The sequence below is a fragment of the Simochromis diagramma genome, unplaced genomic scaffold (genome assembly GCF_900408965.1).
Source record: "Simochromis diagramma unplaced genomic scaffold, fSimDia1.1 OVJJ01000205.1, whole genome shotgun sequence".
Lineage (NCBI taxonomy): Eukaryota > Metazoa > Chordata > Actinopteri > Cichliformes > Cichlidae > Simochromis > Simochromis diagramma.
The window spans coordinates 9,539,460-9,558,099 of record NW_024386782.1 but is presented as its reverse complement, the minus strand read 5'-3'; the positions used below and the strand labels follow the sequence as shown (position 1 = coordinate 9,558,099).

The window sequence follows — 18,640 nt, the reverse complement described above, 5'->3', positions numbered from 1 at the left end:
TTGGAAAGAGCCATTTCTCTGTAATAAACTCTCTTTTCCAAAGATGAGTGATTCCTCAATCAGATACAGGGCTCGCAAAATCGCCTGCCCAACGTCCGGGGGCTAGCGATTTTTCCAGTCGGGCTACCAAAATCTATCTCTCCCCTGCCCGTCGGGCTATCGTAGGAAGGAAAAATATATGTCAATGCTTTTGCATTCTTTCGGAAATGTAGCTGGGTAATTATGTCATTGGCATCGGTGAGCCACTGTCAATATGTGACATATTGAAATCGCGTTTGAATTTGCGCTTGTTTTTTGCTTTCACTTTGCAATCATGTGCAAACTGTGTATAGAGAGCGACAGCACTGATTGGTGAGTGATGATAATTTGCGCCCCAATTCCTCTGACATCGTCTTATCAATCGTTAGCTTACTATGCAAACATGACAAGTGAAATCTCCCGCAGCAAGCTTAAACATGTGAGAGGTTGATCATGCAGAGAATCGCTGAGCGTTATGTGAGTGCGTGTGTAAAAGCAGCAGGATATATATTGTAGCGGGTCAGGGCTGTTCGGGGTTCTGTTTGTACAGTTATGTTTTGTTTATGTTGCCATAGTGACGGGTGACGCCCTCTCGCTGCGACGGTGTGTCCTTCCGGGGTCAGAGGGCGCCCTGTGTGTTGTTGTTGTTGCTGTGCTGTTGCCCCGCTGAGCAGTTAGCTAGCGGCAGTGTTCTTCTGCAGATGTCAATAAACGGCTGTGCTCCCTGGCTAGCTCACGGGAAGCAAGACCAAACGATACCTCCGTCTCCTCCTTGTCTGAGCTCGCCACATTGGTGTCAGAAGTGGGATGATGGTGGCACCCCATGTTCTGACCCGAGTGACTTTTCCCCCGCCGGTCGTGACCGGCTGGTGCGCCAAAAGAAGGCACCTGGACATTTGCAGGACTTTGTGTGGGGTAATGGGGTCGTCGGGGACGACTGACCCCTTAGGTGGGGGCTATGTAGCGGGTCAGGGCTGTTCGGACAGTTATGTTTTGTTTATGTTGCCATAGTGACGGGTGACGCCCTCTCGCTGCGACGGTGTGTCCTTTCCGGGGTCAGAGGGCGCCCTGTGTGTTGTTGTTGTTGTTGTGCTGTTGCCCCGCTGAGCAGTTAGCTAGCGGCAGTGTTCTTCTGCAGATGTCAATAAACGGCTGTGCTCCCTGGCTAGCTCACGGGAAGCAAGACCAAACGACACCTCCGTCTCCTCCTTGTCTGAGCTCGCCACAATATTTTAGTTCTGCTGAGCCAAATAAGACAGGTCAGGGTGAAGAAGTGACAGCCAAAGAAAAGCTTACCACAAAACGGAAAAGTTATGACAAATCAGACTATAAGGCAAAAAGAAAGTGCAGCTTTATGGTTTCATGAACAAAAGAATTTCTGTGGCTGCAATATGACAAGCGAAATAACCAGGGCTGCACATAAGTGGTCCGCAGGTGCGCATTCGCTGTCAACATAAAAAACAGGGTCAAGATAAGAAGTTGCGACGCGTGTTTGCGTACATAAGATTTTCAGGAGGAGGACAGACATTTGTTTAGAACTCTTAAAGATGTCGAAGAAGCAAGCTCCTTTAAGCAATTACTGTGATGTTCCTCCACCTCCAAAGAAATGTCAGAAGGAGTCCGAACCACAAAAGAAGCACATATTCTCGGAAAAGTAGTTGCAGGAGGTGAGCTGGCTTCAAACAAATGATGAACGCACAGAGATGTGGTGCGGAATGTGCCGTGAAAATTTAATAAATGACAAATTAAAAAGGCATAAACATTTTTTTGTATCGAAAAAATATCGAACCATGACACTGAAGTATCGAACCGAACCGTGAATTTTGTGTATTGTTGCACCACTAATATATATATATGTATATATATATATATATATATATATATATATATATATATATATATAAAATGAGTAAAACCTGAAGAGTCTAAGGTCATGGGATATGTTTAATTTTTGAATTTTTTCTATAGTTCAAAGTATGCTAAACTAATTTAGTTTCAAAATAGGGTGGGTTTGAAGGGGATTTGAAGATTTCTCCATTCATTTGAAATCACAGAAAAATCAAAAAACGTGCAGAAGGACAATGTAAATGCTTAAACAGCATTCACACTAATAAATCGTTTTGTATTTTCTACATTTCAGATGATTCCTTTGTTGTGGGCTCCAGCTTTGAGCTGCTGTTTAACATTCGTCCACGGAGTCTGACGGGACTCCTGCTTCATGTAGGTGTGTACAGCAAGACTCCAAATGGACTGCCGATGGGTCACTATCTCATTATCTATATGCTCGGAGGAGAGGTGAGACCACATATCTGTTTGTCATTTCCATATTCATTTTTTTTTCAAGCTCAAAGGAACTTATTAGTAGAACAAGGTCTCTTGGTTCTGATATCTTCTGATCTTCTTTATCAAACTGATGTTTTTCTTCCTGTGTAATAAATATGAACCAAGTTTGCCATTTCTGTTCAGCACGCAGAAACAGACACTAAATTCATATTAGACCTAAATTTGCAAGTGTGATTCAAAGCACTGGGTTTGGACATGTTCCTGTTTGTAGGTGGTTGCACGAGTAAACAATGGAAATGGAGAATTCATGGTGTCAGTGAAGCCAAAAGCTTCTTTATGTGATGGAGTATTCCATAAAATTTCAGGTAAAACACCATTAAAATGACTCAAACTGTCTTTAAGACCTGATAGACTTGACATGCATTGTACAAAATATATCAATTTATTATTTTTATGTTTAGTAATCAAGAGGAAGAATGTTGTGCAATTGTATGTGGACACACTGGACAACTACAAGATTGGACCACCATTTTCCAATATACCTTTGACCAAAGACCCACTGTATGTGGGTGGCATTCCTGGTAAGTGTAAATCATCTAATTTGAGTGACTGAGTAGTTTTTTGTTTTTTTTTTGGTTTTGTTTGAGTCAAACTTGAGCACATATTTAATTAAACTATATTTTTGCACTCACAAGCAGCTTCATTAGGTACAATTTGTTAGTTCTGGGTTAGACCCTCTTTTGCCTTCAGAACTGCCTAAATTCTTTGTGGCACAAATTCAAAAATTTACTGAAAATATTCCTAAAAAACTTTGACCCATACTGCCATGACAGCATCACCACAGTAGCTGTAAATCTTTCAGTTGCACATCTGTGATGTGAATCTCCAGTTCTGCAACATCCCAAAGATGCTCTATTAGATTAGATCATTTATTATCTGGTTACTGGAGAAGTCTTTTCAGTACAGAACACTGTCATGTTCAAGAAACCAGTTTGAGATTATTTGGGCTTTGTGACATGTTATGCTATCCTGCTGGAAGCAGCATCAGAAGATGGGTACACTGTGGTCATAAAGAGATGAACATGGTCAGGGGACAATACTCAAGTAGGTTGTGGTGTTTAAATAATACTCAGTTGTTACTAGGGGGGCCAAAGTGTTCTAGAAAAATACCCCCCACACCATTACAACACCATTGCTATTGCCAGAACCACTGATACAAGGCTGGCCATGTTTTTATATTGTTTATGCCAAATTCTGACCCTAACATCCAAATGCAGTAGCAGTAATTGAGACTCATCAGACAAAGCAGCATTTTTCGAATCTTCTATTGTTCAGTTTTAGTGAGTCCATGTGAAGTGTAGCCTCGGTTTCCTGTTCTAAGCAGACTGTAAACCTTCTGTTTCAAGGTTCGACATGCAGTTGTAGCTTCTGCCTTTCAGTGGACAGCCAGTGCAGTTCTTATTGACCTCTGGATATTTTCTCTATTTTGTTTCTCTGTAAACTCTAGAGAGGACTGTGTGAGAAAATCCCAGTAGATCAGCAGTTTCTGAAAAACTCAGATTAGCCCATCTGGCACCAACAACAATGCCATGTTCAAAATCAGTTAAATCACCTTTCTTTGCCATTTTGATCCCAGGATAAATGCTATTTCCTCAGTTCTCAGTTGGAATGCCCCTCAATTTGGATTTTCCACTCAAAAAATTTGGAGCTGACCAACATACCATGAGTTATCCAACATAGCGGCACTGAATGTAAACAGTAGTAAAACTGTAAACTTTTAATTTGTTCTGCCACTGTTGTGTATTTTTAACTCACTAAATAAACCAGATGCATGGCATAGATCAAGCTCTATCCATAAATGTGTTTTTAAAGCACATAAAAACAAGTATTTTGCTGTAGTATTTTGCTATTTTGCTGCTAGTGATATCTGAATGGCTCTACCTTGCTAAGAACCAAAACAAGTCCTGTTTTTCCTGGCTTTTTCTGGAACTTCCGACATCCAATTTCTGAGATATCTGTAACATTGCAGGTGCTCTTGACCATGTCTACATGTCTAAATGCAATTGAGTTGCTGCCAGCTGATTGGCAGATAGATGGAAGATGTATTTTTGATATGGTAGATATACAAAAAAAGTCATATTGGAGATACAATACACACCAAGAGATTTGTCAAGACAAATCAAGAGATTTATTGTCTATCCCCTTAATAAAACTTACATCTTTCTATAAAAAACACTTTAGTTATAGTCTTAAGGTTAAAGGTTAAAATAAAATAGACTGAAACAATAAAATCACTCACCTGTCCCTTTCTGCCACAGCGATATTAATGCAGCAGAGGCTTCCTGTCACATCCTCCTTTGTTGGATGCATCCAGGACATGGGGATCAACGGTGAACTGGTGTCCTTCGAAAGGCCGTCAAGCGTGTTTGGTCCAGTCAACCTCAAGGAGTGTCCAGGCTGAACATAAAGATCTCCTCAAACCATCAGTAAACAAACCCTGGGACCATGTCCACCACCAGCTATGTGCAATCTGTTACTATGACAGAGAATGTGTTAGCATGTAAGAGTGTGTGTGTAAGACGATTGTGTTTCAGCGTGAGTGTGTTGGGATGAATGTACGTGAAAAAGAAATATATGAGCAGCGGCTTACAGGTTCATAATGTTTGCTGTTAAGTTAAACATGTCTATATTTATTTAGTGTAAAGTCGCGTATTGCCTCACCAATTACAAATGCATTTTTTGACGGCTGCAATAAACTCTACTTTGTTGGTCTAGTCAGTCTCTACTGACTATCAAATGCTACTGAATATGCTTGTAAGTGGTCAGTGCTGCGTTACAGTCAGCCCAGCACTTTCAGAAAACAAGTATTGCCTTTGGTGCTGCGAAAGAGATCAAGATTATTAACTGATGTACTTTTGGTTTGCTTGTTGGACTCAATAGCTTATACTAAGAAAAATGATGTTTACACCCATGATTCTCAATTCAGTGACATTTCAGGGGTTGCTAAGCTATTCTGTATTCATATCCACATGCCAGCATGCAGAATTCTGCATTTTAACTGGCTTAAGAGACATGGACTCTTTGCACATGTTTTCAAACCACATGTTTTTCGCCCCCAGTGTTGTATTACTGTTCTGATGTGATTTTCCATTTTGCATTCCCTTTGCATGAGAATATGGATGTATATCTTACAGTAGTTACACCAGATAACAGCATGTACTAAATTTTGTTTCTATCAGTTAAATAACCAATATACCTAGATGCCATTAGAATAAGTTTGGTCAGTAGTGTTTGGGACCATTGCAAAAGTAATAACAGAAAAAGTATGTTTAGGTACTTATATTCACAAAAAAGGTGTTTACTTTTCTAAATTGTGCATTTATGCCAGACTTTAAATAACATTATATCTCAATATGATGTAAAATTCATATTAAATTGGACACACTGTACATGCATTCCTGTCTTGTGGCAACTGATTTGTAAGCCATTATGTAACCTGTCTGATTAATATTCTTTATGAATACCTGTCAGTGCCATAAATAAATAATGGACTTTTGATCAAGGAAACAGCTTGGGAACTGTTAACTTCCACTCATTATGGTTCATACTAAACAATTAATGTACACTGCTGTGCAAACGTCTTGAGCCACCCCTCATTTCTTTATATTTTGTTTCCAAGCAGCCAGACTTTCTAGTACGTAGTTTTTTTAAATTAAGGGATGAACTGGTGTTGAGTCTACACATAATAGACAACTTAGAAAAGAATCAATCTTAAACTGTAAGTTTAAGCACTTTTGTATCAGCAGCCTGTTGCAAAACTCATTAGAATTATACAAACTCTGGTTTTGCCTTACTGTAGTTCCATGTATGTTTGTACATGTTTCAAAGTCCTATTTCCCTTTTTTGTAGCAAAATGTAAACACCAGAAGGTCCCGTCAAGACCTTTGCACAGTGCGGTGAGTCTATTTCTTTTGTAACTATAGCTCATTTTAATATTAGTAAATTATATAGCATTTAGAAAACTTTGATTCATATGTGATGTGTTAAAATATGAAACTCAATAAAATGTGGCCTTTATAAAATTCAGATAGTGTTAGAGTAAGAGCTCACACTGAGGTCTTGTCCTCAGTATTGCTTTAGAGGAAATGAGACTTTTTGGGGGGAAGATGTGGTAAAAGTAAGGAAGTTTTCCTGCAAGTATACTTTTAGAAAAGCATTAGGATAGCATAAGATTTGAAAATGTAAAAAAAAACCTGTTAGGGATATATCTGTTAAACGTGTTAAATAAAATACAAAGTTGAGAAAATATCCATTATTGCCATTGGTAACCACTGGTAATTAGTCAAAAACTGTATCGACTCCTCACCTCTGCGTTTTAGCCAAAGACCACGCCCACTCCTATGCTGCCTTCAGGGTCGTTCTTTTCCCTCAGAAATGACAAATAAATTGCGCAAAGTTACGGTTAGCGCACCATTGCCTGAGAACATAACGGAAAGGAAACTCTAAAATTATAGTGTGGCTGCAAATTAAAAATAAATACATAAACAATACATGCGATCTTCCTGATGGGCAAAAATGGAAAGGTCGTAGCATAAGAAACGCAGGAACAGATGTGTTGACAAATAATTTAACACAAACAAAACCTTTTATGTTTGTGGCTTGTTTCACCGTTTTCACCTCTGTTTGCATTAATGTATTCAATAAGAGGAATAATCTGTTCTTTTTCTTCATCTAGTTTCTGTTCTTCTGCTAGAAATCTTTTTTACGATAGCACATGAAGGCAGCACGTTTCCTGTGCTCACATGCAAACCAGCGGTCAGGAGACAGAATACAGAGTACGGCCGCCCAGCTGGCGGGACACTGGTTAGCTTCACTCTGTGTTGTAACCGGCTAGTTATGTGAAATAGCGGATTGTTATACGAACGTAAATATGCCAGCATTTGCTCCAAACTGCGCCACCGGTTGAGACTTCTCTGAGTGTAAGTAAACTAACCAGCTATACCGCCCTACCTGCCTGTCTCCGGTCGCGTTCAGTTCCTCACCTCCGATATCGGGTGTCTTAATGGCGGACGGAAAGGAACCAGCCCCGGCGAGCGTGGAGGAGGAGACAGACAGTATAAACGACGCAGAGCTGGCGCTGAAGGGAATCAACATGCTGCTCAACAATGGATTCAAAGAGAGCGACGAGCTCTTCAGAACATACAGGTCTGTGTGTGACTTCTCTTCCTGTATGTAAAAACAAAACAGAGGCGTATGCTTGTGTTAAATGTTATGGCAGGTGTAGCTAATGTTCCCAAACTTGTGATTAACCAATACAATTACAACTGAAGGCATCAAAGCGTGTGGTCTAAGCTTTGAAAAAACAAAAACAGGAAAAAAAAAAAAGCCCACCACCCGTGTCACGCTTGTCTGGTGGAGAACCATTTGATCTGATCACAAGCAGAATTAGTGTTGTTTAAATACCCTGAGCAAATATCCACAACCACAATATGTGACATGTGTGCACATCATTAGATTTGGTGACTGTCTTCATAAATGTCTAAAAAAACAACGAAGTGCTTGCTTAACAGGTTGCCATTCCTGTTATACCGCTGTCTGGCTTTGAGGTACTTTGTATGCCTTCTTGTGAAATATGTCAACATGGCCCAGCTAGTTCCTCACATCTACAGTTGAGTGACATATTAGAGGAAAACAATAACAACAATGTGTCCAGATAAGGTAACCAGGTTTCTGAGATGGTCTCTCGTTTGCTGATCCAGAAAGCATACATGAAGACTGTCATTAGGTGAGAGTGCAATATTAAAAGATCCATAGCATCACCTGTAGAAGTCTAGGTTTATATATTTTTACACATACCAATTATTGGATGGCTGCAGATGTCTTGCCTTGCTCTGGAAAGCAATGTCTTTGATGTCATTTAGGATCGAAATGCAAGCATTAAACTGGTAAATTATTCTCTTAGTCCAGTAGCACCCATCTCAGCCAAATAATCAGTAGGCATGCGAGAAAACTGCTGCATAACCTTTCTTTTTGCATTTTGCATTCATTAAAAGAGGTCACAAGTTATAAATGTTGGGAATCCCTGCTCCTGAACCGCACACGTCCTTACACATGCTTCAGCCTTTGCTTTCAACTTGAATGCTTATGTCATGAAAGGGCAGCTCCTTTGGTTCCTGACCCCTGGGGAAAGCGTAAATGTCACCTCGTCCGCTAATTGCATTAAGCTCTAGGTGTCATCCTGTTTTGACTGGATCAGCAAAACGATGGAGGGAAGTGAAAAACACAAACACAGCTGTCTGAAAATGAGCTTTTACTGGCAGTATGTACGAGTTTCTGTTAAAGCTCCCCTGGTACTATTACGTTTGTATAGTATGTTGCACTTATGTGTGGAGGTGGTTCCATTATAAATTAAATCCCCATCACAGTTACACAGGGATACCTGTACCAAGTCAATTTTCCACAATTATTTGAAACATTTTGCCGTAATTTGACTGACACGTGGTGCCTCTTGTCTTCAAAGTGAAATATAAGGCTGCTGAAATTCAGTTATCGCACCAAAATGACCACACAGCTACACAGCTACAGATGGAAATCAAAAGGACCTTTGATTTCTGTAAATGATGCAAGTTTTCAGCTACACAGATGCAAGTCTGTGTAGCTCTAAAAGATTATTATTAGTAGCTATAAAATGTGTCAATTGTGACAGGGTATATGTTTTGATTATAGGGTAGAAATTTCTGAATGTCTTAATTCATCAAAGAGAAAGTTAGTTGATAAGTTTTGCATTAGCTGGCTTGTGACAGTTGTAAAGCTGTGTTAATAGTGTGTAACAGTGTATTATGAGCACCTTTGATGCCCTAAGATAAGTTCAGATGAAGGGCATCTTAAAGTGTGTTAGTTATGAGGGTGAGGCTAAAAATTGCCAATTGGGGGTAGAGGGTAATAGTCAAAGAAAAGAAAGTCTAATCTGAGTTTCTGCATATTTAAAGGCAACAGCATGCAGTCTGCCTTTTGTGGAAAAAATGGGTCATTCATGGATTGTTTTTCTGAAGAGCTTAAGTGAATGGTAGTGAGTGGTAGTGCAACAGGATACACCATTGCAACAAGTTAGTTTGTGAAATCTCTTCCCTCCTAGCTACTCCACAATCAGCTATAAGTGGTATATATAAGCAGAAGCATTTAGAAACCAAAGCATTGCAGATGATGTGAAGTTACAGAGTGGGGTCGCTGAGTGCTCATAATGCATTAAAGTGGCCAACACTGCTGACTCAATAACTGCACAGCTCCAAACCTGCTCTGGCATTACCTTAAGCACAAAAACTGTGTGCTGGGAGCTTCATGGTTTGGGCTTCCATGGCTGACAGCTCCTGTAGGTATAATATGTAGCTGACCCAGTATTATTGTCCATACAGTGTATATGTTTACAGAAATAAAGATTAATATAGTGACACTGGTCCTATCTAGTAAACTCAATTTGGTTCCTTGATTTAAAACAAAACAAAAAAAACCTCCATTAAATATCTTTAATCTCAGAATTTCTCAGCTGTTTTTTTTTTTTTTATCAAATGTGACTTTTTTTTTATTTAGCACTTTAATGTTGGAACATATCTTGGTTTTTTATTTCATGAATTAATTTTTCATTGTTTTACTTCTGAATATTCTCCTTCCCATTAGTATTTTTCTAACCTACAGTAGTCCTAATACATTGGCATTATTGATGCATGAAACAGGCCACATACTTTTCATTGTTTCTCCAGTGAACTTTACACTGTCAGAGAAAATCACATTATGTGAAAAGACTAACTTCTCTTATATGTTTGGGGTTGTTTTCTTCTTTTTTTTTTACTTTCTTTCAGGAACCACAGTCCTTTGATGAGTTTCGGTGCAAGTTTTGTGAGTTTTCTGGTGAGTGGAAAAGCAACTCGCTGCTATTTTGGTTTGTGGCCAAACTTCTCGAAGATTTTTGTAAATGTTGCTTTGGGAGCTTTTGGTTTCTTTGTGAGGCTTATGGAAGTTCCCTTGTGTTCCCTTTAAGTCCTTTTAAGCCAGCTGTTATGTTTTGCGAAGAAATTTCTAAATTATGTTTGATCAGCATTTTTCCCCCCCAGCTACAAACGTAGCTGAGTTTGACAGTTTGTTCTAAACTTTGCAAGTTTCTGCTGTCATGATTGGATGGCATCATACACATGCTGGGTCAGCAGTGGGAGGGATGTCACAAAGTACAAATACTTAATTGCTGTACTGTTACTGTACTGTTTTACTGCCTGTATTTAAACACAAGTATCTTTGTTTGATTGTTTTTAGTCACATTTTCAAAACAGGCTCGTTATTTTAGTTTTATTTTTAATGCGTTTGGGAGTTATTCTTTCACATCACTGCTCAGTGTGTATGACATAAATGTCATAGAGATGAAAGATGCAAACAGCATATAATGTATGCATCATTTATAGCATTATACTTTTTTTTTTTTTTTGTTTAATGTTACCCATCGAGAATGTAGGGAACAGCTACAAATGGCGTTATTTAATTTAATGTGCTTTTTCTCTGCATGATGATTGCATGTGTTGAAGCACCTATTAAGCACCTATTAATATTATTATAATATTTTTTTAACATGACATGAGGCTTATTTATCTTTGCAAAAAGGAGAGATAGAAGAGCTACTATATACTTTAATATTTTCCACTTCCTGGTCAGCTGGTAACATCTGAAGTACAGTGGTATTTTTTAACAAGTCATTAATGACTCCAGAGTACTTCTGCGAGAATGACCCTTAAAGGGCAAAGATAGAATAAGGTTACACTTGCAGAGCACATCACCACGATGTCTACTCATCTTTTACTGGGAGAATTCAGAGAGCAAAAGCCCTTACGAGTTGCCAGGCACCTCAGCATGTGAAAAATGAAATTCCCAACAAAAGCTTTGACAGTGGAAAAGGACAGCAGTGTTACTGCAGTCCAAGTAACACAGAGATCTTTGTTTCAGTCGAAGCAAAAAGTTGGCAGCTGGGTTGTAGTGCTAGAATAATTACAGAGTTTCTGGTGTATAATTGTACTTCATTAGTAGCCTGACCAATTAAAAATAATCATTCAGAAGTAACTTTATAAATTAAATGTTTTTTAGTATGTGGCAAAATCCCAAAATTTGGCATTCAATTATTCAATTATCTCTTCATGTTTTGTTTTTTTTTGTTTTGTTTTTTTTTTTAAAAAGGGATTTAGGTTAGCAATAGTGCATATCCTTTATCTTCTACCTGTTTTGTTCATTCATTCATTGTATGTGTAATTTGTACAAAATCTGTCAATTTGGAACAATTAGATTTCGTTTTCTTGTTTCTTTTTCTGACTCCACTGTCGAGTGTTCAGTGTAAGCGATTTTTCTTGAACCACATGTAAGTAATTGATTGCTTTTATCCGGTTTCCCTTTTGCAGAACGCCATGATGACTTTTGAAGAGGAAAAAATGCAAATGGCTTTTGAAGACCTCAAGGCTACAGAGAGACTGTGTGAGAGTGAAAACATGGGTGTCATTGAGACCATTAAAAGCAAGATCAAGCGCAATGTGAGTAAATACTTGATTAAACTGCCTGTATTGTACATCATTATATAGACAAGCATTTCATGTTGGGCCTGTAACGCCCACGTGTGCTTGTTAGCTCTCCTGCATACCTGTCTGTCATCAGCCTGTAAATGTGGGGTGTTTGTGTGGGCAGATGGACTCTCAGAGGTCAGGGGTGGCTGCAGTGGACCGACTCCAGAGGCAGATCATCATTGCAGACTGCCAGGTTTACCTGGCGGTTTTATCTTTTATCAAACAAGAGCTGTCATGTAAGGGAACCTTTGGTATTTGTTGGTTGACAGTGATGCACTCCACACGTATCACGTAGGTAGGTGACAAATTAAAGGAAAAAAACAAAACCTGTCTTTTATGCCTTGGGAAGCTTTTTTGCTGGTATGGGTCCACTTGTCTCTTTAGAGGGAAGTGTCACTTGAAATCAGTACAAAGCTGTTATGGAATGTTTTTATTGTGATGGAGGTGGTCTCTCCCAGGTAGCCCCTGTTGGAGGGATACAAGGAGTCGCTAGATCTCAATAGCTATGAGAGATTTTGGGCCAGCACTCTTTAGCGCCATCATTGAAACACCACATGACAGAAGAATCTTTTAGAAGAGTGGTTTTAGAGTGCTCTAGCCTTCCTGACATTGGCCTCTGATGGCTATGATAGCTTTTCCTTTAATTTGTCATCCACCTTTTATTTGATGTGTTAAATACAAAGAGGTTATAATAAAGGACTTTTCTCTAATCTGAGCTTCAATCCTCTGACAGCATATATCAAAGGAGGCTGGATCCTCCGTAAAGCTTGGAAGATGTACAACAAATGTTACAACGACATCACACGTCTACAAGAAGGCAGCAGGAGGAGGGGCTCTGAACAGCAAGCGACGCCGACTTCATCGTCCGGCTCTGCTCTGTCCCACCAGAGTCGCTCTCCTTCACCCGGGTCAAGTCCATCACAGAGGCTAGATGGCATCAGTCCCGAGGCTCTGGATCGGCTGAAAGGTTCAGTCAGTTTTGGTTATGGTCTTTTCCACCTCTGTATATCGATGGTGCCACCGCACCTACTGAAGATCGTCAATCTGCTGGGCTTTCCCGGAGACCGCCATCAGGGCCTGTCAGCACTCACTTACGCCAGTGAAAGTAAGGACATGAAGGCCCCCTTAGCTACGTGAGTGAGTATGTTTGCGTATCTGTATCCTGTTTTGTAACTTAAACAGTTGTGTGCAGTGTAATAAAATAATGAAAGCATAATTTGTAGAGGAAAGAAGGAAACAAAAAAGAGATCCCAGTGTGAACAGCTGTAATAATTGACTGACTCAGGTCCCTGTAGCACAATTTTCCAAATCCTGCTTCATACTGAATCGTTTGAAATTGGTTTTTAGTCCTTGGGTGCCTTGGGAACCATGTTTGTAATCAAGCCTTTAATTAAAATCAAGTGTGTGGGAATTTGGTCATGTCTGCCAAGTTAACAAATCTGTAATATAACCACACTATGCAATATTACTGTAAAATGCTGTGAATCGTATTTCCTCAGTTTTGTAAAAAGCGCAACACATTGTGCTGTTTTTTTGTGTGTGTGTCATTATCATAAATTAGAAATTTGCTATATTCCCTCTCATTACAGTCTCTGTGCTTTTCTTGCAGCTTGGCTCTGTTGTGGTACCACACAGTAGTGCAGCCCTTCTTTGCTCTGGATGGCACAGACACACAGTCAGGCCTAATGGAAGCCAAATACATTCTTAAACAAAGAGAGGCTATTTATCCCAACTCCTCCCTCTTTATGTTTTTCAAAGGCAGAGTTCAACGCCTTGAGGTAAAGACATGTGAATACTAAACCTTGTTATCTTTTACCATGTGAAGTAGTCTTCTAACTTGGAGAAGCTCAGTATTGTCTCACTGTAACTCATACTACAAAGTTTCCTTCTGTAGTGCGAGATCAGTAGTGCCTTGACGTCCTTCAGTAGTGCCTTGGATCTGGCCTCTGACCAAAGGGAAATTCAGCACGTTTGTTTATATGAAATAGGTACTGCCTGGCTCTCATATTTCTCTCATATTTCAAATATGCCTCACTCGGTATTAGTATGCAACATCATTTCTGATCGATTTTTTTAGGCTGGTGCAGCATGATCGAACTGAACTACAGAGAAGCCTACAGAGCGTTTGACAGATTGGCGACTGAATCTCGCTGGTCCCAGTGCTATTATGCCTATTTAACTGGAGGTAATTACAGCACCGTAATGCTTTCAGGGTATTTTGTAAGCTCGGTAGTGGATGCTAATCCATATTGTATGTTGTGTGGTGCAGTGTGCCAAGGAGCCACTGGTGATCTGGAAGGAGCCGTTGCTGTTTTCAAGGACGTTCAAAAACTTTTCAAACGCAAGAATAATCAGATAGAAATGTTTTCCATGAAAAGGGTGAGTGTGTAACTAGTTTGTTTCCTGTAGGAATATTATAGTGCTAAGAATGCCACTAATGTGAAGATGCACTTTTGTTTTTCAATCAGTCTGAGAAGCTAAAGAGCTCCAGTATATCCAAAGAACTCTGCATCCTATCAGTGATTGAGATTCTGTATCTGTGGAAAGCTCTGCCCAATTGCTCCAATGCCAAGCTGCAGACGATGGCCCAAGGTACTGCATTTCAAACTAATATCTCGCTTGCATTATGTGCACTAATGCAAAGTGTTTGTAATTTTGATTCGTCCTTTAGTGTTACAGGGGATTGACGACGCCTCGTGTGCAGGCCTGAAAAACCTCCTTCTTGGTGCCATAAGCAAATGTCTACATAATACCAAAGATGCCATTCAGGTACTCTTGTGTTAAATTAATTATGCAATTTGCATTTTTGGAAAATTGATGCACAGCATGAAGCACGGCCCTCGCCGGCTGCCTTAAAGGATTGTCAAAGTTTGTCCATGCACTTACACAACACAATAATCAATGTTTGTTTTGGTATCATGACTTTTTTTTTTTTTTTTGAAACAGTATTTCCAGCTGGCTGCAAGGGATGAGGGGGGGCGTCTGAGCAACTCTTATGTGCAGCCCTACTCTTGCTATGAACTGGCCTGTGTGCTGCTGAATTCCCCAGAGGCAAGTTTTGTGTGTGTGTGTGTGTGTGTGTGTGTGTGTGTGTGTGTGTGATAGTTAAACTGTCTCTCTTGGCCAAGGTCCTGGAGGAGTTAAGTTACACTATCTAAATATTTTTTTAATTTTTTTTTTTCTAGTCTGCGGGGAAGGGCCGAATGCTAATGCTTCAGGCCAAGGTACAGTAATACTCCTTATTTATTCTCTGCCCTGAAAGGAGGTAATATGTCCTGTTTTTCCTGTCTATTTGTTAGCAGTCTAGCTTCCACTGTTTTTAAGATATCATTGTGGCGAGGTGTGGCCTGCGGAGCCGTGCAGGCCACACATCCGCAATCATGCACCGCAGACTTAAATGTTGTACTGGGTCCTGTGGTTGGAGAGGTGGTGTTGATGTGAGTACAGCTAGCAGCGGGAGAGCTGCGGCCGTTGTGTGTAAATGGTGTGCCTCAATAAAAGATGTTGAAAAGCAGTAAAATGCCATCGGGTCTGCTGTGGTCGTTTACGATCATTTTTAAGTTTTGTGTGATGGCAGTTACCAACAGCTCGAGCGGATTTAATTTAGGTGAAAATCTGGTTAAGATCAAGGTCGCACCATATGTGAAAATCAGTACAAAGTTTATATTAGCCATAACTTTTTATTGATCGTCTTCAAACTTCACAACAACATACTGGGCATTGGAGGACATGAGCACCCATGTAGGCTAAGCATTTCACCTTGACCGTCATTATTAGCGCCCAAGGTGAAAAGCTGGTCTTGCAAAACATTTTAAGAAACCATATCGAGTATAATATGTTATATGAAAGGTCATGAAGAGAGCTTGTGATGTCACAGTGATGCCGTAACAGGCTGACATCCTCATATTGTAATGAAAACAGGCTGATGTCAGCATGTTTTATTAATTTTAGTGTAGCCCGTGGTCTTTGGGGAGAGTCGCACTATGAGTGATCTTGTTACTACTGGAAGTAGTTGGTAACAAGTCCTGTCTTATTTGATTAATTAAAAGCAATTAGTGTTTAGATTTTGTCTTATTTTTGCTGCGGGTCAAAGCTTTCTTTATAAAACTGATCAGGATCTTTTCATTCTGACTCATCGCTCTAAATCAGATTAAGACACCCACTGTCTGATCAGGTGACAGGATGTCTATTGGAGTGCCAGTGCTGCTTGAACTTAGTGAGCTGAGTATACTGGCTTTGCATTGACCTAAAGTTTGCCAACACTGTAGCCAAGCCTCTGTATAAGGAATGGATTTAAAATGAAAATGACGGAATTTGAATGAAAACAACAGAAATTGGGAACAAACAATGGAATTTGAATGAAAACAATGGAATTTGCATGAAAACAACAGAATTTGAACAAAAACAACGGAATTTGAACAAAAACAACGGAATTTGAACAAAAACAACGGAATTTGAATGAACAGACCAGAATTTGAATCAAAACAATGGAATTAGAATGAAAAGAACGGAATTAGAATGAAAACGACGGAATTAGAATGAAAACGACGGAATTAGAATGAAAACGACGGAATTAGAATGAACAGAACAGAATTTGAATCAAAACAATGGAATTTGAATGAAAACAATGGAATTAGAATGAAAACGACGGAATTAAAATGAAAACGACGGAATTTGAATGAAAACGACGGAATTTGGGAACAAACAATGGAATCTGAATGAAAACAATGGAATTAGAATGAACAGAACAGAATTTGAATCAAAACAATGGAATTTGATCAAAAACAAAAGAATTTGCATGAAAACAACAGAATTTGAACAAAAACAATGGAATTTGAATGAAAACAACGGAATTAGAATGTATAGAACAGAGTTTGAATGAAAGCAACAGAATTCTAAAACAAACAATAGAATTTGAATAAAAGAGTAGAATTAGAATGAAAACAACTGCATTTGAATGAAAACAACGGAATTTCACTAAAAAGAATGGAATTAGAATGAAATGAATAGAATTTGAATCAAAACAACAGAATTAGAATGAACAGAACAGAATTTGAATCAAAACAATAGAATTAGAATGACAAGAACGGAATTTGAATGAAAAAAACAGAATTTGAATGAAAACAATGGAAGTTTAAAACAAACAACAGAATTAGAATGAACAGAAAAGGATTTGAATGAAAACAATGGAAATAGAATGAAAACAACGGAATTTGAATGAAAACAATGGAAGTTTAAAACAAACAACAGAATTGAAAACAACGGAATTAAATGGTCTGAATGCCTGATGCAGTCTCGCCCTGCAGAGCAGTGTTGTAAGTATCTTGCTTGCATTAGCATTAACTTTGTTAGTTGATTGGTAGCTGACGCTGAATGAGCACAGATCTCACTCTATTAGCTGTAACAGCCATCTCTGCATGTCTGGGCAGACACACGGTGTCTAAGAGGAGCACTGGGCACTGGGCTCTCTGTTTTTCTTACCTGATTGGTCAGCATGTTCATTGATCTGTCTGTGTTGACTGCAGAGGTTGTTAGAGGGCAGAGCACGAACAAAATAAAATTAATTTTGTTTTCTGTGCAGGAGGACTACGCTGGCTATGACTTTGAGAACCGACTCCACGTTCGTATTCATTCAGCTTTCGCCTCTATGACGGCCTCCGCCCAGCCTTGAACTTTAATCTGAAATAAATGTCTTTGAAAAAGCCACAATAATGAGTATGGATATTTTCACTTTAAAATAATTTCTTTATACTTATAAGATTCTGAGCCAGTGCATCATTTAGAACACAAACATGAATATTTCACAAGAAAACAGGTACAAGAGGTGTTATCGATCTGTTACTGTACGACACAATACACTGTTTGTTTTTGTCTTCAGGGTTTGTTTTAAAACTAGATGCCTGTTGAATTGAATGAAAACCCGTAGATTTGTTTTGTAAGATCTTAGACATTATTGCTTACATGGAGGAAATGTTTCTTCAGATTGTGTAAAGGCACATATCAAGTATTAAGCATCAAAGCAATTACAAGAAATGACTCTGAAAATGTCTTTAAGAAGCCAATATTTCCACTTCAGTGTTGGTTGTTGACTTTGACATTTGTAAAGCTAATCTATAGGCAGTGTATTAATCTTTTGTTTTTGTTTTTTTAAAAGCACAGCCCCTTTTTAAGCAGTCGTTTTTATCAGTGTAAATATGTCTCGCATAAAGGTTTTAATAAATGTGCCACTTTGAGCGGCTTAAATGCACAACGCTCCTTTCTGCTGCAAAGTTTTTCCTGTATATTTGTTATAATAAAAACAACATTGTAAAACTGAATATCTGTTTTCGTTGACTGTTTAAGTGTCATAGCTTAAAGGTGACAAATACATTTCTTCACCAACAGAATTTGTACTTCTTTAGTGATCAAAGTAATCACGAGGGGCATTAAGCCTTTCCTGTAGTGGCTTATGAGGCACAGACAATGATGAGGAATCTTTTATCATTTCTCCTCAAACTGCTTCAGATGCCTTCAGATCATGGAAATTGGACATTTTTTTTTTTTTCCTTACCGTTTTCTTGTTTTGTGTTAACTTTTTTTTTTTATCCTGTATTACAGAACTTCCGAGCTTCATCTATGAACTACTGCTATTATATTGTTATTACATCCATCTTCTTCTGGTTATTAAATTCAAGGTAACAGGGGAGCTTGGGCCTATCCCAGCTGTCACAGGCGCACAGGCAGTGTACATCCTGGACAGGTCACCAGCC

The 18,640-nt window shown here is 39.0% G+C and overlaps 2 protein-coding genes across 5 annotated transcripts in view; both read left to right on the top strand.

The window, feature by feature from the left end:
* Window positions 1-5,864, top strand: part of LOC120727420 (laminin subunit alpha-3-like) — a 61,951-nt gene extending 56,087 nt beyond the window's left edge. For both annotated transcript variants that reach the window (XM_040021655.1, XM_040021657.1), the window contains 4 exons: window positions 2,159-2,313; window positions 2,573-2,666; window positions 2,763-2,882; window positions 4,620-5,864. In XM_040021655.1, the coding sequence (XP_039877589.1) occupies window positions 2,159-2,313; window positions 2,573-2,666; window positions 2,763-2,882; window positions 4,620-4,762 (512 nt within the window). In that variant the 3' untranslated portion in view covers window positions 4,763-5,864. The remainder of the gene's footprint in view (window positions 1-2,158; window positions 2,314-2,572; window positions 2,667-2,762; window positions 2,883-4,619) is intronic.
* Window positions 5,865-7,035: 1,171 nt separating this feature from the next.
* Window positions 7,036-18,208, top strand: LOC120727436 (tetratricopeptide repeat protein 39C-like). Of its 3 annotated transcripts, XM_040021666.1 has the most exons (14): window positions 7,036-7,506; window positions 10,158-10,206; window positions 11,733-11,861; window positions 12,013-12,127; window positions 12,625-13,024; window positions 13,501-13,669; window positions 13,786-13,879; window positions 13,969-14,076; window positions 14,161-14,270; window positions 14,360-14,483; window positions 14,563-14,660; window positions 14,838-14,942; window positions 15,077-15,115; window positions 17,473-18,208. In XM_040021666.1, the coding sequence occupies exons 1-14, from the start codon at window positions 7,364-7,366 to the stop codon at window positions 17,560-17,562; spliced, it is 1,773 nt and encodes a 590-aa protein (XP_039877600.1). In that variant the 5' UTR covers window positions 7,036-7,363; the 3' UTR covers window positions 17,563-18,208. The 3 variants fall into 3 exon arrangements, with proteins under 3 accessions (XP_039877600.1, XP_039877602.1, XP_039877601.1); XM_040021668.1 differs by lacking the exons at window positions 7,036-7,506; window positions 10,158-10,206; window positions 11,733-11,861; window positions 12,013-12,127 and having other exon boundaries at window positions 12,883-12,996; XM_040021667.1 differs by lacking the exons at window positions 7,036-7,506; window positions 10,158-10,206; window positions 11,733-11,861; window positions 12,013-12,127 and having other exon boundaries at window positions 12,914-13,028.
* The last annotated feature ends 432 nt before the right edge of the window (window positions 18,209-18,640 follow it).